This window comes from Microchirus variegatus (genome assembly GCF_963457635.1).
Source record: "Microchirus variegatus genome assembly, chromosome: 3".
Lineage (NCBI taxonomy): Eukaryota > Metazoa > Chordata > Actinopteri > Pleuronectiformes > Soleidae > Microchirus > Microchirus variegatus.
Genome location: NC_139804.1, coordinates 23,904,196 through 23,932,177, shown reverse-complemented (window position 1 = coordinate 23,932,177; position 27,982 = coordinate 23,904,196). Strand labels below are relative to the sequence as shown.

The 27,982-nt window shown below is 41.5% G+C and overlaps 1 protein-coding gene across 1 annotated transcript in view; it reads right to left on the bottom strand.

Annotated features, from left to right (window-relative positions):
* clmpb (CXADR like membrane protein b) overlaps positions 1–21,231 on the bottom strand; it is a gene marked incomplete at both ends in the record, with an annotated part of 60,635 nt that extends 39,404 nt beyond the window's left edge. The window contains one exon of the mRNA XM_083886436.1: positions 21,201–21,231. Coding sequence (XP_083742562.1) covers positions 21,201–21,231 — 31 coding nt within the window. The remainder of the gene's footprint in view (positions 1–21,200) is intronic.
* Positions 21,232–27,982: the final 6,751 nt, after the last annotated feature.

Sequence of the window (27,982 nt, the reverse complement as noted above, 5' to 3'; positions counted from 1 at the left end):
AGGAACAGTTCAGCTAAAGTTCTGTTTTCCTTCTCCCAGAATCAGAGGTGATAAAATATTAAGGTCGATTTGAGTCCTACATCTTGGGATTGTTTCAATGAACCGAAGCCAGTTCAAGGGGTTTTGTTCAGCAGACTTGCTTTATCAAATGGAGTGGAGAGGCAAACAGTAGAATCCCCGGGTGGTGTGGGCTACAGAGGGAAAAGAAAATTCAGCAAACAAGGGAAAAGAGGAATACTTCAGCCAGCTCCACAAACATCCAGAAACGGTATAGCAAACACAGATGTGGTCCTAAACATGAGCTGGAGAATAACAGAGAAGATAAAAGCACCTTTTATTTTGCCGGGGTTCACGCTAAGCTTCTGGCCCTTTCACAAAGAATCCAGGTCAAAAACACACCTCATGCAAACCGCTGCAATCATGATCCAAAACGGAGAGGGAGAAACATTCCTTATCATAACTTTGTGCCATTTACTTCCTCCTTTATTTAAAGAAATGGGGGAAAACAATCACAGGGTCGACTATAAAGTCCCAATTTTCCCATGCTGAGGTATCTTGAGACATTATTCCTTAAACTTTGGCTTCAGGTGTTAATTTCAAGACGTTTGAACAAGCGTTCTTTGTTTTACAGCTTTGGGAAAGAAGAATAGTGTTGCCAGTGTATTAAACAACCTACGTCTGATCTCGACAATAGTCAAAAGTGAGAAGAAAAACAGCTCTTGGCAGGCGCCCATGATCTTTTTCAACTATTTATTTCTCATTTTCAACCTTGAGGTGTTTTATACTTCACCTCCAAGCAAATTAACCATTCATATTGAGGGTATAAGCTACTTAAATGGACGGGCAAGAACTCTATCATTCTGATATTCCGGGGGAAACATGTAATGAAGCCCATTTGGGGCTAGAGCTGATCAAAATGCCAGCACTGTAGAAACTGCAATAGAACTCAGTCACGAAAGACATAATAAGGCCTGTGTTGGAAATGCTTATTATGGTGTTTGTTCTGGCGATGGAGAAATCTCATTCTGGCTCAGTCACATCTTAATCTGCAAAAGTGGTGGGAGTGACAGGCAGAGGAGAGGACTAGCATGCACACAAACACTGCTATTAAATCAGCAGTTGATTATAAGCTTGACTTAATAAGTGATGGAGAAGCTCCGGGTACCTTTAATTGTGCATTAGGCTTGTTTATTATGAATGACTCAAGAGCCGTACAACAGGATCTACTGAAGACTCCTCATTTTTGTTTTTACTTGTGACTCACTCTCGTCCTTCTTTTAACTCACTGTCTGTTCATTTGGCTGCCCCACATTTAAAGACGTCGCTCCCTTTCTCTCAGCATCTCTCTCTCTCTCTCTGTGCCTCATTATTCTTTATCTGTTTCACTCCCTTCTCTTGCTTCATCCCGGTGATATGAGAAGCCGAGCTCCCAGCAGGACCATTCGCATGTGCACACTGCAGGTCAAGGACAGGGTGGAACCCAAAATCACATGAAGCCTACGTCTCACTCTCCAAAAAAAATTACGCCATTTCATTTGTGTTCTACTCCAGTTTCAGTGATAACTTTATTGGTCTAGTTTGTAAAAATGAGTCTTTGTGTCTTTGGAAATAATCACATTTGATGAAACCACAGCAAATAGTGACGGTTTAATATTATAAATATTATAAATATAAATTATAAATAAACTCAAACTATCCAGTATTAGTCCATATCCTTCTATATATGTTCTGTTCTCGCAAACATTTACCAGAAATCTATTGCTGTACATGAGAAGTTCATGAGGAGTTTGAAAAAGTTAAATATAAAATCCTCTGCAGGCAACAATCACTGATTTTCTGTAATTGCATAGTGGCTTACATTCAAAAGTGAGGTAACGACATAAATTACAGGGTGCTGCGAGGCCACTCAAAGCCCACGATCTCATGAAAACGTACGTTCTCACACTACTGGAAATATAAAAGACAGAAAAAGTAAGTTTTACTTCTTCTGGGGTTTTTCCTCTAACTGGTGATTGCATTCACATTCAACCTCTTGCCGTTGGACCTCACATTCATAATCCGTGTTTATATGTCCTGACTGTCCTCTTCAGAGTCAAAGAAATGATGTTTGAGTGCCAAACCTGTAACTATAACTGGCAAAATAAGAGCGCGGTGTGTCACCTCTACTTCCAGAGCAGCTCACATGCCATGAGACAATGACGCAACAGACAGTGATCCAGTCAGACAGGGGGAAGCTACTGGTTGCTCTAATGTACTGAGAGACACACATACTAATAAATCTATGAACAAATATTCATAAATGCAGACATGCCTGGCCGTTGCTGATCTTTGAAACACGGGAAGCTCAGTTATTTATATACATAAATTCTGCCCTCTGCTCTGAATGAACGAACTACTGGAACAAGGAAATAGGATATGTTAAACAGAAACACAGAAATAATACAATAATGTTTTTATTTATAGTGCATAATATGCACAAACAGAAATGGTCTATATAGCCGAGCAAATAAATCCCAATTGGCTGCTATTTGTTTCTAGTAGGGCTGTCAGTAGATAGAGAGAACGAAAGTGCAGTCAGCCAGGCTTGGTGTACAAATAGAAGTCGTAGGGCAGCTGCCAGTATATTACGGACACTATCTGTGCCTAGAGTGGTTAGATTGCCACTTCCTTTCCACTCTAGGTGTTGGGACTCTACGCAGGTCTCAGCAAATAGTCGCACATCTGTTTCTTTGACAGTCAAGGCAAAAGATCGCAACGTCCGTCGCTCTGCCTGACTGACTGACAGGATACCCAGAAATTATCCCCATCAAATAGAGGTCAGCACACACCGGAAGTAAACAAAGTTGCGTTAACTGCTATCTTTGACGGCCCTAGTTTTGAGACTTAACACGCAAAATCTGCATGGGACTGAGACTGAAACCTCGGTATCCTTCATATTTCTACAGCGCAGTCAATAAGCCCAGCATCTGTGCCCACCCACTGCTCCACTAACTCCCAGAGATGGTACGCTTCCCTGAAAGCAATGATTTTGCCACATTTATCCAATCACCGTCTTGCTCACCACAGTGAAAAAAATCCATTCTGTGCTGTCTCATAGAGATCAATTGAAGCTGAGGTTCAACTGGTTGGTACAGGTATGTATGAAGAGTAAACTGCGTCAGACGATCTGTATATATATAAACATTCTGAACGAATTAATCATATGTTTAGTCACATTCTATATATCTATCTATATTGTGAGCTTACGCAGTTTTAAAACTATCACGCATGAATACATCAACATATAAACAATTTAAAATTGTTCTGATACTTTTCAAGTTGAGTTTTAATTCAAAATTCACTGTGTAACAGGTTTTAAATCGCAGTATGCATACTGTCTGTTAAAAGTTAAACTTTTCTCTCCTCTTGTGGAGAGAAACGGTCTTGAATCTAAAATACACACACTCACTTAAACACACCTATTTGTACTTGCACAAAACTCTATAGTATGATGTATAATATGTATGGAGCATCTGTCTTTGCCTGGTGCAGCAGTAAATAAAGCATCCTCTGGAAGGGAGGGCCCTGTTAATGAAGTCAACTGTATGCCACTGCACTGCGTAACTCACTGAGGCTGGCCGGCCGCAGCACAGGCCTCCTGATCAACGGGACTCTGTGCTTTACTTTGCTTTGCTCATGGCTTATGCTGCAGATCAGCTCATGAACAAGAGAGCAGAGAGATCATCAGCTTTTTCAGGGTGATCTGCTCTCACTTTTCACTCACACTCTTCATATGGCGGCGATAGCTTTGAGTGCCATCGTTAGGAGAAAAATCCGCTGATAGAACCGGCGGAACATAATGGGATGCAGATGATATAGACAGATAATAGAAGCCTCTTCAGTGTTGGGGCCCTCCTTATTAATGCATGCCATGCTATCATCTTGATGTCTGTGTAGCAGAACATTGTTCTCCAGTTTGGAAAATGAGGTAAATCGGATTCAGAAAACAAGTGGATTAAGTTAATCACCCCTCGGCTTTGACAATGACCTTCGCTTCTGAGGCATTATAAGGATTAGTCAGAAGTGGAAGGACATATGCCACGCAGAAGTAAAAGATTATAGCTCTCTCATGACAGAATGATTGAAATGTGTTACTCACTATTCTTTCATGGTCAGAGGCCGGGATAAGAGTCCATGGAGCACTGCATCATAAGGCTTGGTTGTGGTATTCAAAAGAAAACGGACACATTTGTAACCTTCAGTGTAGATTCCTCACCTACAACCGCTTATAGTGCATGTACATTTTTATCAACAAACAACAGTTCTGTCACTGAAACAGGAAGGACAGAGCTTACACTCACATTATGGCTATCGATTCAGGCTGGCTAGCATATATCCCCACCATGATTTCTGTCATTATTGCAAAGGAAATGGCGTTCTATTTCTTAGGTCCCGCACTACGTTATTGATCCCCGCACAGGAAGGAAGTTATTCTCAGGGATGTATGAAAGACAATACGGGGCTCACTGCTGCTCAATAGGACATTACAGACAACAAGGTCATGCAAATTAATAACAGACGTCAACCTTAGGCTTGACTTATGGGAAAGGTGAGGTCAGGTGGGAATAGGAGGTCACCGTGCACACTGCTGCAGGCACAGGGAAGAAACAAGACGTTCAATGAAAGAGGGTGGATGCCAACTGATCTCCAATGACACAAATAAAGGTTGCATGTTTCGATGAAAAAGTTACTTTGCCAAAGAAGGGAAAAGTTCGAAGGAAAGTCAAAGAGGGGAGAATGTGCTGAAGCGAGTTCAGCAAAGGACACAGTTGTTCACATCGCCGTTGTTCGGATCAGAATTGAAGCTATTCTTGCTATTGTCTGCTGCACAGCAGCTATCTGTGAAAGGCATCTTATTGGGGAGAAAGCTGTGCATTTTGTGTCTGTCCCTCTGCTGATACATAAGCACATCAGACGCATCAGATCTGCACATACACAGTGTGTGCATGTTTTTTTTTTTCCCTGAGGCAGGATTGATAAGCAACTCTTTCAGCTGCAGAGGCTAAAGACAGCGGGACAAATATACTGCAAGTCCTGAAGTGTTTGTCGTTTTCTGCCCTTAAAGATGTTTAAAAACCACAATTAACTGATTTCACCCAGGAACAAAACAACATTTATAGTAGCAGTAAATATCGATATAGAGTGTTCTGGCCACATTATCCAAACCTATCTACTCAAATTTGATTATATTCACATGGATTAAAATGTAAAAACTCTCTGCTGGTGTCATTATATTCTTTACCTTCATGTTTGTTTCTCTTAGTTTTTTTTTTTATCTCTCTGCTTTCTCTAACTCCCAACAGCTGTTTTGGGAAGAAATGTGTTAACATGCCATGGCTACAGTTAAGCTTGTAGTTACATGTCTTTATGTGGATGTGTGTGTTTCTGTTAAACAGATTACACCTATGAACTAATGTGGTGTCATGCCTGTATATATATACACTCTTAGAAATAAAAGTGCTAAGTAGAACCATATAAGGCTCTTCGGCTTGGCCTCATAGAAGAAACTTTTTTTTTTTTTAACCTTTTTATAAAGGTTCCACCTTGAACCCTTTTGGAAGGTTCCACCAAGAACCCTTTTACAACCCTTTATTCAGGAAAGGGGTTTTAAAGGGTTCTCTGGATCAAAATGGTTCTTTCGGGAACCATTAGTGTTATCAAGAACCCTTGAAAACCCCTTTCTTCGGGAAATACTTTTTCAGAAGCAAATGGTTCCAGGTAGAACCACAGCCCTTGTAGAAGGACCCTTTTGGAACCCTTATTTCTAAGAGTGTATTGTATGTATAATTCCTCAGAGAATCATGTGTGTTGTTGCTACCTGCAACATTAACCATACACTGAGACTAATACTCAAGATTTAAACATCCGTGTACAACCCACTCTCTGTCTTTCTCACGACTGACGGGAGAGAAACAGACACTGCATGTTGCATCATGCCCCCACTGTCTGCCAAACCCTCCCCTCTCACTCTCTCTCTCTCTCTCTCTCTCTCTCTCATGCACTCATCTCTTTTTTGATTTTAAATTCATTGCCCAGGATGTCTCCTTGACCATGAAACTCATCACTGTCAGCAGTGAAAGTTTGCCTGATGTGCGCTCGTGCCGCCCCGTGCTGTCCGTGAAAAGAGTTGGAGGACACGTGCCCACACATATCCACGTTCAATCATGAATCAGCAGCAGAAGAGGTGGTTTAGTGTTGTGGTGTTAGCATTGTCTCTTCAGAGGCAGGCGTAAACAGAGTGATTGGACTGCTCCACTGCAGTTGCTCATGCTGACTCACCCCTGTACATCACAGGGGAGGAAGAGACGGGGCTGAGAGACTGCGGGACACTCATAACACACTGCTCTCTTTTCTCATTTTCTCCTCAGTCTTTCCAAGGTTATCCAGCAAGATGACTGGGGGATGGGGAGGGTCAGAGAAGGTGACAGCGCACCTGAAGCAACCACGCTAAATGGCTGTGGACAAATGAGGGTCCTTCAGCACACCAGCATCTCTAATTAGTGATCTGTCCCTGTAGACACGAGAGAACAACGCTGAAACAATCGCAGGGATTGTTACTGCGGCGTCTAAGTTGGTTGTTTGGTTGGAAGCGAGGGGGACGCAACACACAGTGGCGACACTTGGGGCGGATGCACCATTTTTCTCGTCCAAAATGAGCCCAATGTCACTGTGACAGTGCAGCGTTCCTCTGAGGGCACTGCAGGCCAGGGGGGAAAATGATGGATGAGTCGCCAAGAAGCCTCTCCTGTTTCATCACCACACACACACAGACAGAGCCAGAAATGAATACATATGGTATACTCACTCTATGACAATGCATACCTGCAATAGGCCACCACTAAGAAATGGTAATACACACACACACACACATATACATACAGCTACACATAAGGCCATGTGGGAATACACGTGTACACAGATACATGTTTAGGTACACATGCTATATATATATGTGTGTGTGTGTATGTTATAATTACTAGGATGTTTGCAGTTACATTACACACACACACACACACAGAAAGAGAGCGAGAGCGACCCGGCTTCATTGTGGCTGCAGCCCAGGCTAATGCCACAGGATCAATGACAGATCCTCTCTCTCCCTCTCTCTCTCTCCCCCTCTCATTTCTCTGACCCAAAAGCAGTGGCTTGTTGCCATGCAGAGCACCCCTGCAGCGCTTATTCCTTCTATGACCGAGCAGCAGCCTTCAATTAGGCCCTTGGGTCATCCCATTGCTAATACTACTCCTCGACATATACATCCCACCCCCCACATAAGTCCAACCAACCAGCACACCATTCACTATAGGAGCAGTTATGAAGGTTAGGAAGATTACAGGGAAAGGTAATTAGCTGAAGTGCTGAACTCACACTAAATTGTGACCTGGTGAAATTGTAAATTTAAGCCAATCTTTCTAGTATTCAGTTAAACTGAACAGTTTGAATCAATAATTAAAAAGGAAGATCTTCAGTTGAGATAGCACAGTCGTACTGAGCAATGCAATAACTCTGAAGCCTCATCTGTGATCTGATTACTGCATATTTACAGTAAATACAACAGATTACAGATGTGATCTTTTTTCGGGAATCCGATTACTGTAATTCCATTACATCTCATAAAACACTCCTCCTCGGGCCGCGCTGAACTCACAGAAGGCAACATCGTGTAGATGCAGGTCTATGTCGGAGAAATATTTGGACTATGGTGAGGAAGACGCGCACAGCTGAGTGGCCATCTATCATGACCCTGCGGCAGAAAGCCATACACACTCTGTCCACTCAGACCCCTCTTCTCATAAGAGGGAGCGGGGAATGGAAAGAGACAGGACAGTAAGAGAAAGAGCTCATAAACATACTCCCTCAGGATGGGGGAGGGAGGTTGGCATGTGAGATCTTCAAACATTGGGTTGGAGAAAAAAAAAAGAAGAAAATCTGGCCTCTTAGATTGATGGACTATGCTGCTGTGCTTGTAGCTTTTCTCCTACAGCACAATACAACACCGGTGTATGGCTATGATTACATGTAGTCAAGCCCGCTGCTGGGAGTGGACGGCAGGCTACAGTCTAAATATTAGGATTGATGACTGTGCCGGTCACTCGAGTGAAACATCATTCATATTTATATTGCCACGTAAGCAAACAATAGCAATACAGGGAACATTTGTAGTAAAAAAAATAAATAAAAATACATATTTGTTATTCTGCTTTCTATTTAAAATGGTATACACTGTGACAGATGGAATTCATATGCAATAAGTGGGATTACTTGAGCCCTGCTACAGGTGAAGTCAAGCAAAAATCAATATGTAAAGTAATGCAGGCTTTCATTGATATGGCAGCATATCAATGAAATAAAATTGATATATAAAATGAATTCAGATTATAATGTGTGCCATAAGACATCACATTTCTACACACTGGACGGAGGAGGTTAAACACCCTCCCACCACCACCACCTACAACCACCACAACTCTTGAATTCATGAGACCAACTGAGGAATGTGATTATCTGTGCAACTGCTCCGGCTAAAGACGAGGAGAACGGGGCGAAGGTGCAAGGAGAGCTCCATGCCTCAGCATCATAACTTTCATTCATAATGTGCTGGCGCCATTTCATTATGATTTCCCTAAAGACCTGATGCGATACAGTTACCAGATGACAAAACAGTGTGAACGTGACTGAAAAGCTCTCTTGATACACTGTTCAGGGTCAGCACATGACAAGTGATAACACTGACATCACGTCAGAAACAACTGTGTCCAGGTCTAAATGAAAGCATCGAGATAAACACGAAGGTAAAAGTTAGTCAGTTGTCAATCAGACTCATTGGTGCACCTGGTATATACGACAAAGGGATGGAAGTATTTTTCCAACGCCTTGTGCTTCTGTGCCTTGTGAGCTGAACGATGACAGCTCCATCCATGCACCATGTATTCTGTGTGATTCAGTGTATTTTACTACACAGACATGTGTCCATTCCCTCCAGCCTAATGCAAACATATACATGGTCCATTGCCGGTAAAGTCCAGTGCTAAGTGAGCACTTTTACTGTGACCTTGCCACTGTGCATCTTTTGTGTCTTGTAACTGAAAACCGGAGCTTCGTCGTTTCCTTTCCATCCTTGTCAATTCCGAGGCGTCCGTGTCTCGCGCCGAGCTGAGGCAATCTCTCGCTATTGATCCGGTCATGTGGCACAGGCAAATATGTTAAAGCGCACAGTAAAACGTGCACAAGTGGGCGAAAACCCGATTTCAAAAAAGGGAGCGCCGGTGCGAACTATCCTCCTCCACTTCTACATATGTCTGTGTGGCTTCAGCGCACCTTTGCCTATGAATCTTTTCTGCTATGTCGTGGCAGCTGAATACTTAAGAGGGAGCTTCAGTCATTGATTTCAAACAAATCTGTCCCAACATCTTGTCTTTTCGGTTCGGTACACCACCTTTCCTCCGCTAATGAGCAGTCATCTCCATTCCCTGCCAAGTGAGACACTCTTCTTCATGCCTTGTGTCAGGAAACACTGGCAATTCATTACCAGTGGGAAGCGATGGAGGAGGGGAAAAGCATGATGGTTAAGCCGGAGCTTTAAGACAGACAACTACGTCCCCTAATCCTTTCTGAGCAGCCGTAAGCCTTTCTCTTATCACTCGTTAGAATTGTGCATCCCTTAAACACATTAACTTAGACCCTAATGCAGGCCTCTTTCCTATGACATAGCAGCTGCTCTTAGCAGCCAGTCACTGGGCTAAGAGGGAGGAAACATGCTAATTGCTGTCAAACTCATAATTGGGTAACAAGGATGTTTCTTTAATCAATGCTGAGTATAAGCACATTTTATAGCAATCAACGTTATTCTTGGAAGCTCTTAAGGCAAATGCAACTCTCAACAATTCCTCAACATGTGTCTGAGCAGGATTCGGATGATAAAACCAACACACTGACAGCTATTCAATCACTCGTATCCACACTTGTAAATTCATATTTTTTCCTCACAGCATCGAGTTGTCAGTAAACAGTTCAAAAAGAGAAACAACTTTTTCCTCATAGGTCTTGTGGGACTAGGATCCTAGCAATGCCCTCAGTCCACGTCTTTATAATTCACGGAAAAAATCTACACCTACGATCTAAACCTCCACAATCTGTCTACAAGCAATGGCTCTTTTAGCAGCATGAATAACTCATAACATAAAAAAAAACAAGGTAAATACTCAAGTCAACAAGACCCACAGAGGCTACGAAGTGAAACAGGGATCAGGCCGTGTTGTAGATGCAGGCAGCACTGACATGCATTCATGTACATTTACTGACTCTGAGCACAACAGTTCGGGGGTTTCATGTCTGACATGTAATGTGTTTCCTGAGGCATTAACAAAATAGCAGGCAGCGTTAACTCTGAACTGGACCATAATCCGAGGAGAAAAGTGACAATCCTACAGTTGATCCCTGCACAAGTGCTCTTGATGTTTACCCCAAATATTGTGCAAATAGCTGTTCGACACAGACGCTGCTCACCCTAGCTTCACAAATAGACCACAAATGTAATTGTATTTCCGTGGTTGACTTTTGTTTCCATTCGCTGCAATTCTGTGTACGCCATTAAACGAAGCCTGGTGTTGCCTGTGATCTCCATCTGTGCGAAGGGTTGCACTGACAAGACGGAACCGAGGAAACTTGGTGATCAGATCACTGCAACAAAGCCGGCTTCTTATGTATTCTGACTGCACCACAGCTAAGACACTTGATGTTTGCTGAGACAGCAGATGACTGGCTGTTCCCTCTTGGCCCCTTGCTCAACCAACGCAGGATGGACTTAATTGCCTCATTAGTAAAAGGGCCAGTAAGGAGTAGGCCTCTTCCACTTTGTTCAATGTCAAGAGTGCAACCAAGAGGAAAGGTTAATAAAGTAAGCAGCATTTCCTTCTCTTAAATGGAAAAATGCTTATTTCCAGCCAGAGGGGTCCAGAGGCCAAAAGCTTTGTTTCACTCACACTACACTGACAGAATTATGCATTTGATTTCATCTTATCTGCACATTCCATGTATTATTCCTACATTCAGAAAATAACACAGCTTGCTTATACTGTGGGTTGACTACCAAAGCTGTCCTTTTTAAGCTTGGAACATCTAGAAAGTAGTAATCATGCCAACTTTAATTATTTTAAGAGCTTGAATTTGCAAACTCTGCTATTTCCTCCACCACGTCTCCGCACAGCAAATCAAGCCAAATGCTAACACACTTGATTTCCCTGTTGAAAAAAGACACACACACACACACACACACACACACACACACACACACACACACACACACACACACACACACACACACACACACACACACACACACACACACACACACACACACACACACACACACACACACACACACACACACACACACACACAAAATAATGTTTGTTGCTGCTGACAGAAAATGTGAGGTCCAGAAAGAGTCTCGTGTTTAGCAAATTTTAAAGTTGTCAAACTCCACTTTACAGCGGCTTTCGCTCATAACTGCACCGTTCACACACTGAAGAACGCCATTATCCTCAACCAGCCGCCGCAGAAAGACAAGCTAAAGTGTGACAGTGTGGACAACAATGCCAAACCATGACAGACATCTTGAATGTAGTCCTTAGGCCCCGTCTGTCTCTCAGCTAGAGATGGGGTGCTCCTTAAGTTAGGTCTGACAAGCTGCGTGATGGAGCAAGACTAAACAAGCGCTCGCTAAACAGAAATGGAGAAGATGTCAAAAACTAATGAAGGAGACATTCACTGAGCCGTGAGTTATTATTGCAAAGTTGTTGTCATCACTTCGCTGTTCTCTGAGCTGCACTATATTACTGCGGTGACTTTCCGCAATCACATGAACACCACTTCAGCTGCAGAGAGCACTTTTTTATTTAGAAGGCAGTAAAATACACTCCCAAACCTCAAGCTGCCTTCATGGTCGTGACAAAAATCCTACAATGGGGAAAGCGACGACACAGAGCCTTGTGAAATAAAGATTTAACACCCATATTGTAGGCTCTTCTTGGCAGTGGAAGATGCCACATTTACTGGAGGGCTACATTAACAAATGTGCATGTTCACATCTGCGTGATGGCAGAGCGAACAGGGTCCATTTCACCAACAAGTCAAATCTAACCAATTGGAAGAAACAAAGGTGGTGGGGCCATCTGTTCTGACTCTCTTTCCTGGAAAAGGAAAAATAGAGAGGACAAGACTGGTAAAAGCTTTTTCAGATCTCATGACATAAACACGGAGTCTGAGCATCTACACGATGATTTATTTCCTCTGAAAACAAACTTCTCAACAGTTTCTGGCCCAGTAAGAAAATTGTGGGCTCTTTAATCAGAAATAGTGAATGAAGAGCCGTAGTACAATGAGCAACATCACATTAATTTGCGGACAACTTAGCAACTAATCAATGATATTAAGTTTACAATGTTTTCGCTGTGCTATGACAGAGCAAATGCATTGTGGTTGGATAATTAAACCATCCATCACACAACATCCACTGCAAGAGAACAGCACTGGCAAACCAAGGCTGGATCTAAGTTATTGCTTTTTACAGTACCTACTGACATGAGGAAAGGTTCTGATGACCAAGGATTTCATCCCTATAAAGAATCAATTAGTGGAATTGCAAATCTTGCAGAGCCTTAAAGGCCAAAGTTTTATTACAGTCAATAAATGGATTAAGGCTACAAGTTAGAGTTAAAGAATGATGTGTTTTTTTTGAGTCTAAAATCCCTTTTATCTCACGCACAGTATAGATCTTAGTTTGATAGATGGCTGAGTCCTGATTTCAGCAATCATGCACTAAGAGTGGAGGGAGATCTGCCAGATGGTGTTCAGGTCTTGTGCAGGTAACCACTCTGTCTTCCACCACTATAATCAATGACCACCAAATTCCCCGTCTTCCAAACACCATCTATCTTTAAGTCTTTCCAGGCTGTTCTGTGACGACCAAAAGCGGCTAAAGATAAATGCCTGAAGGGCAGCAGGGCCTCTTCTGATTAAAGCCACTAATGCTTTAGGGAAAACTGGCCAGCAAAGGAGGAAATGGAGTGAGACAATGTAGCACGCAGGTTCAAAACACCTAATGGAGTGTCCTGCTTGCTGGGCTAATAGTCTGCTTCAAATTGAAAGGAACAGCAGGCGTCTAAATAGACCGACGTGGAACATTTCCTCCAGTTCATTCAGTCAGCTCCCAATTGGAAAACCTGCAGGGAAAAGAAGACACTTGACTGGGTTTCCATTGTTTGGTGCAATGCAAGTTCCTTTTATTCCTCTGCAATCAATGCTGGGGGCTGAATTACAGCTGAATGCCACATAGAACGAAAGAAAAGATGAAGGGTGAAAAGTCAATACTGTGTGCATCAGCATTACACTGAAATAAATGGCCAGCATATACATTTCAAAAATCTTTCTCTCTGCATGAAAAATTCTTCGCTTAAAGATTGATGTGTATGGCTCATGGTGGTCACAGTCTGCTTTCGAGCTGTACCCTCTTGCCGATTCTCATTTGAGCAGCGAGATATTGTTTGAATGTCCAAGCTGATATTTGGACATGATAATCAATAATCACAGTGTGAGATGTGGCACCACACAGACTGGAGTCTGACAGGTGCACCCCATGACCAATTAAAGCGCTAAGTGACTGGTAAAAGATGATCAATTATTGGCAGACGGTTTACTGGGCTTCAGCCAAAATCAGCCAAAGCAGCGAAAAAAAACACCTTACTGTCAAATAAAGGCCCACTCTGATGAGTGAAGAGAACAATTTCAAATCATCTCGACAAGCTCATCGTCATGTAAACAGGAATCTGTATGACAGGGGAACTATTTGAAGAAACACACAGACTTGACCTGAAATGGAATCAATGCCAATGTCGCTCCTGTGCTGCACACACGAGTGTAAATGTTTTATCAATAGTTTGAATTTCACGCCTTTGTGTCATTGATGTAAATGCTATGCTAAGCTGCTTGGAAGTGAAAAACACCTCAGCATGAAGATTTTGGATTTTTGGAGCTGTTTATTTTCCTGCAGAGCAACAACACATGTGCTTTCAGAGACGTGAACATAGATGAAAAGCATGTTCTGCTTTGAGAAGACAAGCATGCCAGCTTTATTCCACACCGCCAGTTTTCAGTAAATCAGGAAGCACATGAGAGCGCCGCAGTATCAGACCAGACCAGGAGCTCCGAGATGATAGGATCGTGTCTCCCACCACTGATACACAAATCATTTTGATAGTGTGTGAATTTTGATCACTTTTTGTGAGAGATGCAACTCCATTTCCTGTAAATAATTCACATTGGGTTGGGCCTTTACAGGGCTTAATCGATAGAAGACAAATCCATGCTCCACCTCAAAAACACCATCACCATTTTGTCCACTTTTTGATTCCCCCACTGCTTACATAAAACAATCACTGACCTTGATTAAAATATTTATGCTCACATGGATCTCATTACCTCACATTTTTGAAGAATATGACAGTGATTGCATTTGCTTCATTGACTTTCATGGTTATTCCCCCACCCCCCACCTTGGTGGAAATGGCCATTAAGGGAACTAAGGGACAATTTGAACCTTTTAAAAATACAGCGACCCAAAGTGTTAAAGGTTTTTCTTTGTCTTACCACATTTGCATTAAAACATTAAAGGATAAATAATGAGATAATGGAGAGTGTCTCCTGGAATACGGTCGCATTAAATAAAGTCAAAATGAATTTGGATTGACTGTATATTACTGTTTTCCGAGTATCGGTTCACTTTTAATGAATCTGTGCCAAATTTCGGTACTTGTAATGTCTGGGAGAGCACACGAGAATGTGAGAGCTACACGATGGAGACTATGACAGCAACAATGGCGAGCCGAAAGTGGTCGAAAGTGTGGCTGCATTTCACACAATTAGACACAGACGGGGCTCAATTTAATATTTTATTTGCGACACGAAATGCAAGGCATTGTTTTTGACCCATGGAAAGTGCTCCTACTAGCACTGCTGGCAGTCCTACTACAACGAAATGAGCAACCTCATCCACACGTTCAGGTAATTATCAGCTAACTAAGTAGGTGATTAAGTAGGAGGAAAGTTTATTTATTTATGTTATGTTTTACAACTGGAAAACATTTTAAAAGTACCGTTTTGTACCGTTACCGAATTCCAAATACACACGCCGGTACTGTATCGTTTCAATTATGGTAACGGTACCCAACCCTTGGGTTATTCGAAAAGAACCACAGTCTTTTTAGAATCCTATGTCACATGCTTTGTTGCTCTGATTGATTGGTTGCAATTTCACTGTGGGCAGTGATAAAGAGGGGTGGGGGAAAAAAATCAATTCACATAGGAATCGCTAATCATCCCCGATTCGGAATCGATTCATAAACTTCAAAAATCGATAAAAAACAACAACATTTTTAAAAAATTTTTTTTTTTTCTTTCTATTTTGAAAAAACACACAAAACACCAGTTTGTGTTATTTATTTATTTTTGTAACTTCTGGGAGAAAAAGGCAGCTAGCCTAAGCTTTTATTTATCCAAGTTATTGTTTATACAGGAAGTAAGTTTTTATTTGTTTTGAATGAATAAATGTTAACTTTTGTCTTAATTTTGCCTTTGTGTGTGATCACATTATCTTATACAAACGGTATTGTTTTGATGCCATAATTTGCCTTAACACACTATGCATTGTAAACATTTTTGAATCGAGAATCGTTTAAATCGTTTAAATCGGGAAACGTATGAATCAAATCGGTTGAATCGAGAATCGCTTTTGAATTGAATCCCTAAGAATCGGAATCGAATCATGAGCCACCCAAAGATTCACATCAATAGTGATAAATACTATTAGTGTTTAGTATTGGTATAGTGTAGTACTTCTTGAAGAAATAGTTTTAGTCACCTGATAAATAATTTAGTTTAGTAATTGTAGTTTAGAAAAATGATCATATGTTTATGTGCTGAAAAGGAAAATGTCTGTGTCTTTGATTGTTTGTGTGCTGTACAGGCAGTGCAACACACTGGTGTGGTACACTGTCATGTGTAGCCTGCACATGTGGCTCCAGTTAATGTGAATGTGAGCCTCTCTGGAACATCTGTCATAGATTAGCAGTGAAGTCAAATAGGCAGTTCCTGTTCATATGTTCCAAAATAATCTGGCAGTAATTTTCCCGGTGAAGGATGAAAAAGGGGGAGTGTTTATGGGTCAGAAACGCGACACAAACCCAGCTCAAACTCGGCATGTGTCTTGTGTTTTACAAGACGCAAGCGACAAAGGCCCATACAGAGTGACGTGTGGAAAGCTTGAAAAAACTGTGGGTGTGTCAGAAACATACCAGGAGATGGATAGAGACAAAGACGCTGTCAGAAATTATGTAAAAACAGGAGATGAATGCAGGAAAGGCCACGTTACATTTCAACAATGTGACCTTTCTTTTATTCCTCAGATGTCAGGCTGCTATAAAAATACAGCCAACCTTGACCATCTCAGGAAATAAAAGCATTTACTCGACAAAGCAAGTACACTTCTACACACACTCTCATTTCAAACATGGCATCTGGCCTGCTGTGACAGAATGGAAAGACCCTCTGACTAAAAGCACCACAATCAATGAAACATGAAGAAACCCTCAGGTACAGAGGGAGGACGGCTTGTTATTCTGGGAAGCATGCTGTCATTCAAAGGCCATTCACATCAGGGGGAAAGTGCTTGGAAGGCAAATCAGTGTCTGTTAATGATATGGGTCAATTGTTTTGAGGACGTCTGGACCTCTGGACTCATCTGTACCCTCTTCAGTCACCCTTGCGAGAGGTTTTGTATTCCAGAATGCTCTGTCCTTGCTGATCAATTAAGATTAGCCATTTTTGCTTTCTGAATATAATCCTCTCTTCGATGGAAATCCTGTTTACACTTTGTTCTGAATATCAAAAAGCTGACATTGCAGATGGAAGCAAAGTCGTTTCACTATCTATAAAAAAAGAAGCACTGCTAGCTATCGGCTATTTTCCCTCAGCAGCAGCAGCAGCACCTACTGTATACAGTACTGTGTCCCATACAGCTTAAATGCAGTATCTACGAGATATTGATTCCTGAGCAGATACAGCACTGCATCTGTATTGGGGCGCTTTGCTCAGCCTGTGTACGTGAGATTATCCGCGTCACATTTACAAAATCAAATTGGTGTGAATGGATTCCAGAAAGCTGGATGCTTCTACAACGTGACACGCACTGTGCAAAGCTCTGCACCTAACTGACAAATTCTTCAAATGTCTGCCAAATTCTGAAGCAGATCGGCCATATTTATCACACGTGTTCCAAAAACAAATATTTTGAAAGCTTAGAATGTGTGCGACATGATAATGTGAGTCAAAAGAGGATCAAAACAAAGCCTTAATGCATGGTAACGAGACGTCAAATAGCAGGATGTCTCTGGGTTTGTAGGAATGTCAGAAGTCTGGTCGTGGATGTGTGTGGGAGTGTGATTCAGGCACAAACACACCAAGATGTCACTTCATAACCTCCGACTCCAGAGGCTGCTGTCATCTTCACATTTCAGAGATCCGCTACTTCCCTGGCAGACATACTAAATATAGAAAGGGGACAGAATTTCTGTTTGGAGCATTGCTCTCTTTATCTACATCTAAAGCTTAGTTTATACTTGCCATAGGGCACCTGGTGTGAGAAATGTGTACACAAGACTGGCTGTCATCACGACAGGCCCCAAAAGCTGATGTGGCGGTTGGTTGCACATCTCGAAAATATCTAGAACTACAGTATGTGACGACCACAGACGCGAAAAAAGGAAAGACTGGCTGAGCGGATTTTCCTTTACAAATCGTTCTACAAGAAATCACGTGGTGCTGGATTCTTGAGGTGGATTTTAACGGAGCACTCACACGAGGAAGAAGTCGAATGTGAGCTGTAGCGGAAAAACTGGCTGAGAAACAGTGAGATTTTCCAAATCAGACTGAAATCTTTCACTACTTTAATACGGTCTATGTATGACCTTTCAGAAGCAACATTATATAAAATGCCTTTATCCTCAGCTGACACAGTGACAGCACATGTCTAAAATGATGAAACTTGACAGAAGAAATACAGGGGAAAATAGTGCTTAACCCCCCCTACACTCTTAGAAATAAGGGTTCCAAAAGGGTCCTTCTACAAGGGCTGGAACCATTTGCTTCGGGAAAACCCTTTCCCAGTTTTTCAAGGGTTCTTGGTAACACTAATGGTTCCATTGAGAACCATTTTGATCCAGAGAACCCTTTAAAACCCCTTTCCTGAATAAAGCGTTTTAAAAGGGTTCTTGGTGTAACCTTCCAAAAGAGTTCCAGGTGGAACCTTTATAAACATGGTTCTACCTGGAGCCAAAAAGGGTTCTCCTATGAGGATAAGCCGAAGAACCTTATATGGTTCTACGTAGCACTTTTATTTCTAAGAGTGTAGTGCTTCTTTTTCAGACATTATTCCAGTAATATGCTACTCATTCACTTCTTCCTTATTTCTTTCTGTGCGGAGCATATTACGCACCAACTATAAATGTGTCTGTTTTAGGGTGTGTGCTTTGTCTGCAGATGTTTGGACCGTGATGCCTCACAAGTGTAAATAAGACTTATTACTTCATACTTCTTCTCACTGCCTGTCACATAAAGCACACAAATGCACAGACTCACACACACACAAAAAAAATGCAACGAGTCTACTGTATTCCCATGGCCACTCACAGTGCATCGTCTTCCAAGATGATTCTCCATTTGGACGAAGCTACTCATTCTTTCCAATTACAGTCCTGTCAAGTGACTTACACTGTGTTATTACTTCCTGGCCAGTCATTTTTAAATTCTCCCATTCAGAGTCATTTAATCTTGACACAAGGGCAGATGGGTAATCCATCACCGGTCTCCTTTACCTGGCCCAATCCACCCCAGCACCACTCTCTCACCAAGTTGCATTATTCAGCCTTATTCTGCGTCTTACTTTGTATTGGCAGGGAGCAAACGGAGCTCTCTGTGGCAATTAATTGTGCTACTTATCTGTAATGTGAACAGTGGATATTACATCTCCCGCAGATATTACATTAAGCATGTCTCCTGACTTGCGAGGCCAACGCCAAATAAAAAAAAAGAGGAAATGAGCCCCTATTAATAGCTATTGATTCTTTTATAATAAAACAGCCACTTCCTCTCTTTACTTGGCCTCGGTGTTGATCTTGAATTAATACAGGCAATAACTTCAAGGAAATGCCCTCCGGTTTAAAACAGCAGAGCAGTGTAGCCGTAAAAAAACACACACATATATATATATGTCTTTGCTGTTTTTGTCAGCTGGTAGATATCCTGGTGTGACAGAGGCATGGCCCAGGATGCATCTGTGCTAAACATTCAGTCTTTTTTTTTTTTTTTAGCTTCAACAGTTTTCATGCATTCACATCTTGTGACAAGACAGGGGAAGGAGGAAATGCCTCGCCATAGCAACAAGAAGTCATTTAATACTCTCATTTAAAACACGCCTAGACTGATGGTTATTTTAAGAAAAGTGCAATTCTATCATATTTACGAGGGAACAAATGGATTTTGTGCAATTAAATGAGCAGCGTTCTGTTCTCACACACAGTCTATGAATTCTTTGTGGTGTCATTATCATTTTCGTAATTATCCCAATCAGTACATCGGGGATGTTTCAGTAAATCCACATGTTAAGCTACGGCGCCGTCTCTGTATGCAGCGGCGGCCCAGTGCCGAGTCAGCCCTTTGCATTAAACCGAGGATGAGTTGCCGTCACCGCTGAGAACACACTCAGGATTCACTGTTAAACAAACATAACCGCCACACTTAATGTATGCAGGTCCACACAATTGGTCAATTATTCCATTATTCAATACGTTCATCTTGTTCAGGGGTTCAGAAGAGGCAACTACAGCACTGAACTACAGGTCAACACAAAATGGAAGTAAAACAATAATGGGGATGCATTTAAAATCCCTACATCACAGTGTACACACTACCTGATGGTGCCTTGGTTTCTCTCTACACTATAACATGAATGCTCAGTGGATCAGAATTTAACCAGAATTGGACGAGCTGCCAGGTCTTGAATGCACTATTCCATAAAAAGGCCACTCTCAGCTGTTCTCTTACTTCAACTCCCATGTTTCCAAAGTTCTTAAAAAAAAAAAAAAAAAACATTCAGGAAGAACTCAAACTGTAAACTCCCTTTCTAAAATCTTAGTTTAACCCAGTTACACCCAGCTAAGGGATTTTTTTTTTTCAGTCTAGATGATGAGACAGCAGTGGGGAGTGTAAAAGCTCTTACTGGAAGTCATTTTTACACACACGCTCCTCTTGCAGTGCTGCACTAACTTCCAGTCAGTGTAGCCACGGTGGAATTAAACAAACCTCTATCCAACTCTGTACCTGGAATCTGCTCCAGGCACTGATATTCACAGCTGTGTTGGGATTATCAGTAGTAGTTGTGGTGGTGGTGGTGATACAGTGACTCGCAGTAATAGTAAGAGAAGCTTTTTTTTGTTCACACAAGAGAGAGACTTAACAATTAAACAGTTTGCAGCTCCTTATTCATATAATAGTATTATTAAAAAAAACAAGAACACTTAAAAAAAAAACATTTTCTACTCACAGTATTCTAAATGAGTCTAATTGCCTTTGTTAGACTGTGTATCTGCAGCCTTTTAATGTCAATACATGCACACACACTGTAGGTATGAGGCCAATAAATCTGGATGGCAGATTTAAAGGGAGGGGTCAGGTGAACTTTTATCCCCTCCTCTTATTTTATTATTTATTAGAGCCATTTTTGAGAGGTTTTTTTTTTTTAATATACAAAGGTGGTGTTGACCTGCAGCTTTTATATTTATCATATCCATATAAATATTATATCCTTAACACATATTAAGTGCAACAGAGAAAGGGGGGGAGAAAAAAAAATGTATTCTGACATCATCCTAAATCTGTGCTGCAAACATTTAGGCAGACGTGTTAAACAATGACATGTATAATCCTAACAATAATAATTAAAAAGCTATGTCAGTGTAGTCGCCGCAGAGATTATCATCATCATTTTTTTGCTGTTTTTCTTTCACAGATGAATTAATAATCTTTCAATGAAGAAAGGGGAAGTGACTTACCCAGAAACAAAGAGCGAAATGTTGCAGACATCGTGGCTGGAAATCCCACACATGCAACGGGGAGCTGGAAACAATGCGCTCAGTCGCACCACCTTCACATTCACACAAGATGACCTAAGTGCGGGGACAACGAAGCGGCACCATCGGCGGATCGATGCGCGAAATCACCGAGGAATAGATCTTCATTGAACACGTGAGTCCAAGGACATCATCATGTGTGTTGCAAACGCCCCGACACACACACACTACACACACACACGCACACACACTACACGCACACCTAAACCTCCCGCTGCGAAGAAGCGTGACTCTGTCCCTTCATCGTCATGCTCGTCGCGGGCTAACACTTGGCGTCAAATCAAAGTTCCTGTGCTCTGTGTCTGGCTCTAGCGCGGGACGTGTTGTCTCAGGGTCTCCACTGTCTCCTGTCTCCTCAGCAGTCTCTCCTCCTTCCCTCCTCTCTGCTGCACAAAATGCCAGAGAAGAGGAGGAGGAGGAGGAGGAGGGATAGGTGGATGATGAAAGGGGGAAGGGGAAGGGGAAGGGGGGGAGAGAGGGGGCGATCCTGAAGGATGGAGACCTCTAGAGTCTGAAGTTCTCTTACACACGCGACCACAGCTGGTTCAGGAGGGTGTGAGTCAGCGTGATAAGCTGATGTGTAAGATGATCTCTTTGATAGGAATAGATTTAAAGAGGGCCTTAAAAAAAAGAAGATATATATATATATATATGTACATATATATTACAGGATTAAAGTAAGTGACAGTGGCGAGCACAGACATTTCAGGGGCAGGAACTCATGTGGAAAAAGGGCACCATAATAATTAATTGGGAAGTACTACTACTACGAATAATAATAATAATACAGTGGCATATCACATATTACACATGTTGAATTCACTAGGTTTCTATAAAATTACTGTATGAAAAAACAATTGCACCTTACATGCACATTTTGGGAATTGTATGCATTTTTAATTGAGGATTAATGCAATGGCCCACATTAAAAATACATAACATTTAAAAAATAAATTAGCCCTTTAACACCCAACCCCCAACATGTACGCCTGGACTTATTTTAACCATAACATGTCCTGTAACAAAGTGCTTTTTGCCCATTTCTTCCAGAATAACTTCCAATATCTGGCAGTTATGTACAATTCACTGCATGCTAAAATGCTGTTTTAAAGATTTAAAATGAAGAAAAACAAAAAGGTTTACTCTTTTTTTCAAAAACAGTTGCAGTTGTACACGAACAACAGTGTTTAATTAACCAAACATTATTCGATTAGTTTCTTTGTCTCTCAGTGTGCAAAGACACACGACAAAGACGCTGATTCTCCGGCTTCCTGAAACAGCGTGAGTTATATCACCGTAATAACCACATGTTGGCTTCGACGTGCAACTTCTCAGCTTTCAGAAACCGTTGGAATTTTACCGATAGCACAAAACGCTGCGTAACTACAGTAACGCAAAGTGCGCTTGTTCAAACGTGTCGTCAGCGATACACTTGGTTTTAAAAGGTTAATAAAGATGGTTTTAAAATGGGCCCTTACCTGGGGAGGGGCTTGAGCATCACCTGTGTGGCTCATCTGTCCATGTCGACACATGCTGATGTACAAAGTTATGTGATGTTTTCCAATCTAGCAGCTTCTCAGTCTATCAATCTCTTGAAAAACATCCTCACCAGATTTGATCCTGCACTGGCTTTGGACAGGATATTTTACATGAGCAGCATGGTTCAAGTTAGGTAAACAAACAAAATCCTGCTGTGTGCTGATGGCTGCTGTCTGGCCTTAAGACACATTAATCCCCCTCTTCTGTGTCTCAACAATCTACAGAAACTAACGAGAAAGGATTTACACTAGCCGGCATCCCCTTCGCGCTCTCGCTCTCTTTCTCTCTGCCTGCTCCTCAGCACCAGCCTTCCTCCATTTCTTTCTGTTCCAGTGAGTAAATAGCTTTAAATAATGTCTCTGAAGCCAAAGTGGCCATGCACACACATAAATTACATGTCTCCCTCTGTTGTTCAATCCGTCCACCATACAAACAAAAAAACATAGAATGAACAGTTGATCAGACACAGGGGGCACAACAAATACACAACATAATTCCAGATCTTGCAAGAGGCTGAGTAGACACAATGAAGCTGTCTCGAGTGGTCCACTCTTTATGATATTATATTAACTGATGACACAATACTATTTTATATAACAATTAGACCATGGGTGTCAAACATAATTTGATCTCAAGTGGGCCAGTAAAAGAATAGCATAATAAACTATGAACAACAAAAATGTTTTTGTTCTCCTTTGTATATACGGCACAAAACATTTAGCAACAGGTATCTGGTACTGAAAAATATTTTTTTTCACAAAACCATCCTGGGGGCCAGATTGGACCCACTGGCGGACTGGTTCTGGCCCACGGGCCGTACATTTGACACCCCTGAGTTAGACCAATAGCTGATTCTGATATCAATGTTTGTATTTGTACGTGTTTATTACATCAATCAAATGTGTTTCAGCCTTTCAAACCATCACAGTATGTCTGAATTACACAAATTCAAACTTATTAACAACAAATTCAATGCATTTCAATCTCCTTATTTATACAACCTATTGAATTAGATGTGTTATTTTAAGTATACATTTAAAAACCAACCCAGATAAATGTCTGGGTTGACCAGTAACGATCAACAAGGTGAATACAGATAATGACAACACACATCTTTATCCATTTGTTTGAGTTGCTCTGTTTTTCCATTTATTTTTCCACCCGAATTTAAAATAAATCTCAACCGTCCTACAGCAGCTTCACTGGCTCCTCCATCACGCAACGCATCGATGGCAAAATACTGCTCCTCACTTACAAAGCCCATACACCATTTTGCTCCTCCACACCTGGCCTCTGCAAACACTGACTCTCTCCAACAATCCAAATCCAAACTAAAAATGTGCCTGTTCTTACATTGCACTGTCCAGTTTTATTGCCTTTTATTTTATTTTAGGGGGCCGGCAAATAAAATGTATTATTATTTAATAATGCACAACACGGTGCTCTCATCTTCACTACAGGGCAGAGACACTTTCATACTCAGTTTTAGTATCTGTCTGATAATAGTCAAAATCACTGGGTTGGATATTGGAAACAGAAAGATGTGTTAAATATGATATGATCTACAAACCCTCAATAACATGCTGTAAAGAGAGATGCGTGTCATGTGACTAGAACGTTATGTTTTTAAAATGACTGGTAAATCCATCAGAACAGATTATTTTTTACCAGCTCAGTGGCTTGGAAAAAGTTTTTTTTTAAAGAAGAAAGGATCAGATATCTTATATCAGTATAGGTATACTGAGAGATGTAAAATTGATTTTGACTTAAAAGTGTTATGGCGCCTTCCCTAATTTCATCTCCTCTGTAGAAGTTGATATTCACAGAAGTCAAGACATGGTGGACGGCTGCTTCTTACAGACACAAACAGCTGATTGAGAAAAGCGCAGGCATTACATCGATGTTCCATTTCTCCACCCAGAGCATGGGATTTCTTATGAAAAGAGTGAGAAGTGGAGACAAAGTGTGCAGCAACACACAAACGATCATGACCGCTCATATAAAACGGTATAAAAGGATGACAACAGCGCAGGTGAAACGAGGGCACGCTCGTTGTTGATAGTCGTGCTTTCGCGAGAGCTCGCTCGTCTCGCACGCAGTTCAGATTCAGTGCCACGGGAGGCAACCTGTCTGCGTTTGGTGTCTTGGCCTCGGTGCATGATATAGCAGCTCAATGCAGATGGTCTCACAGATGGTTGATATTTATACCATGGGGCCTTGAAAAGTCACTAGTGTGGAAAGTGCTCTTTCCCCCTGATTAGTTGCACATCGCTGAGAGCACAGCAAACTCCTCACACCCGCGTCTCAGTGCGATGAAAACACACGGCCAGCTGTGAAAAGTGTTATTGGACGAAGAGGAGAAATATGATATTGTTTGAGAATAAATATCACGTCTCGTGTGGGGGTGCCCCTCCCTGAGATGACGACGATGTGTGTGTGTGTGTGTGTGTGTTTTTCCCCCCCTTCTCCCACCTAAAAATGTAATCCTCCTAAGTGTAAGGTCCATGATTTTTTATAAACAAAACTCCCAGACACGCCACGGCTTGCATTTTAATGCCAACCTATGACTTATGTACTTTAAGTGGATTTGCAATTTAAATGGGAGCAACAACATCGTGTAGCTTGGGCCTCCTGACAGAGAATGAGAGTGTTCCCATCTGCCGGAACAGTTGTATCTCCCTCATAATGACATCACGAAGATGTGCTGGTGTTTTGTTGACGCCGCGCTGATGACACCCAGCAAGCACACACTGGGATACACTGGGATGTCATGCTTTGGCTATCCCAGTCTCCTGAACATGGGGAGAGAACTGGATTGTTAAAAGGATTCTTGAGTAACAACAAAGGGCAAAGAGGGAAAAAAACAAACATCTTTTTGTTTAGGCCTCTCTATTTTTAGCGACCTGTTAGATGCTTCGCTGTTAGTTAGTGTTTCACAGCGCACAGATCCTTTATAATTTAATGAGGGCGGCGTTGGTGCCGTCTGAGATTTAATTGGATGTCAGTAAAGCTCTTTTCCTCCAGGGCCACCACCTAAGGAACATTGAAATTAACAGATTTGTCTTAAGCCAGTAAAATGAAAATAATCCAGATGATTATTCTCTTTAAAGCTCACATAGAGTGGTCCAGTTGCACACAATATATGTGATTTTATAGGGCTCTACTCACATACATTAGCTTGTTTTTATGGTCAAAAACCTCCTAGTTGCTGTAAATGAGCCAATAGAAATCTCTCCTCACTGAAGCTCTCCTCAGCCGCGCTGTTTCAACTGAAATCTCACACCCAGAAGACAGACTGTGTTGTGATTGGCCAGCTAGCGAGAGATTTCCCAACTGTCTTGTGATTGACCAATAGCCGGAAGTGACATTATTACCACACCAGTGCTCAGAAGGGCAGCTCCCCCCTCTGGAACGGTGGATGCACTGCTACTCATTATCAAAACATTGTTTTAACAATGTTTAAAAATAGCTTCGTCACGACTCCCCGCCACAGTCCCTTTTATGACTTTGACCAGGAGTCTGACCCAGAGTCAGAAGACACTGTCGCTCGTGAAACACCTCCACAACGGACCTTCTTCTTCTTCTGCGGTACAATCTACGCAACTGGATGTAAATGCTGTTTACGTAACCAGAACAGGTTTTTTCAGAGATCTCGCTGAGCCCGAGATTACAATAAAACACAGCATTCTCAGCAGTGGCTGAACTGTTTGTTTTGAACCTTCAGGGCTTCAGAAACGAGGTAATGGCGCAGATACACACTAAAACAACAGTGTTAATTGGAACTTCCGGTCTAGGTCTGCTTTAAATATAGAGCTGAAGTGTAGGAACCATACACTTGGATATAAAAAGCCTATATGAAACTTATTTAAACTTATTTTCTCTTTTCAGTCATATATAATATAGTCAGAGATATCTTTGTACAAACTTCGAATAAATGAAGCTGAGAGATCAACAACGCTCTAAATCTGTCTTATTTCTATTTCAAATTCCATTTGATTGCGCAATGTTTAAAAGAGTCGATTGAAAATCTGAAGATGTAATCTAACACTTGTCACTACCCATCTCGAGGAACTTCCTATCGCACAGCCTGGAGTACACTCTTTTCCTAAAGTTCAGAAGTGAATGTTGCTCTTTTTTATTTATGAGCCTTTCACAGGGAACATAAGACGAGGGCGGAGCATGAAAACATGTTTTCGTGTTCTAATTAAAGACGGGGCAGACGACAAAGTCACACCCGAGAAGCTTAACGGCAACACAGTTTTATTCTGCCTCTATCAGTCTTGTCTGTAAGTAAATGAATGTGCTGAATGGGCGCATGATTGAATGAACGAGTGAACAGATTCGTCTCGCAAAGCAAGAGTAAAGAGCTGAATAAAGCAAACATACATGATGTGCCATTTGGAGAGGTGAAACAAGACTGATGGTTGTTTATCTAAAACCATATGACTCTGACTTTGGGAAAGGTAATAAAGCTTAAATTGAAGGCTGCTCCAATCCTGGATAAACAGATCAATCACATCTGAATATAATTTCCCCCCACATTGCATGCTGCATTAGAATCTGTAGAAACACCGGCATTTTCCACACCAACAGATACAGGATGATGGTGCATCCTGCCTGTCAGAAACCATAAAAGAAAAATGTAAGACATTTGTAATTACAGTAGGTTGTTTGGTCTACTTAGATACGTCTTTCTATTTGTTAGAAGGTGTAATAATGCTGTCACCATCAAGCTGTCATATGCAACCTGGAAACAATGATTTCATGAGCTTGAAGGTGCACATTATTTACATTCATGATAAAATAAAGGGTCTTGATCCTACTGGCTGTAAATGTGTGCATAATGATCTACTCATACCAGGAATACAACCTCAGTATGAATTCAGTCTTCTAGCTCAATTTATTCCATGGAAGCAAGTCATTTCTGACAAATGTGCTCACACAAAAAGAGATAACGTGCGACAGTTGTATAACTCAACCCCTCCAACCACAGTTAACTGACTTCAAGTAAAAGAAGAAAACAACCCCGATGCTCATTACGAGGTCATTTGAGCAGCCTTTGTGCAGAGCACAGATACGACTCTGAACGAGGGGAAATTAACTGATTAGCCTCAGGTTTTAACATCATTTGAATGGCGCCTTTGTCATTGATCACATTTCCTCTA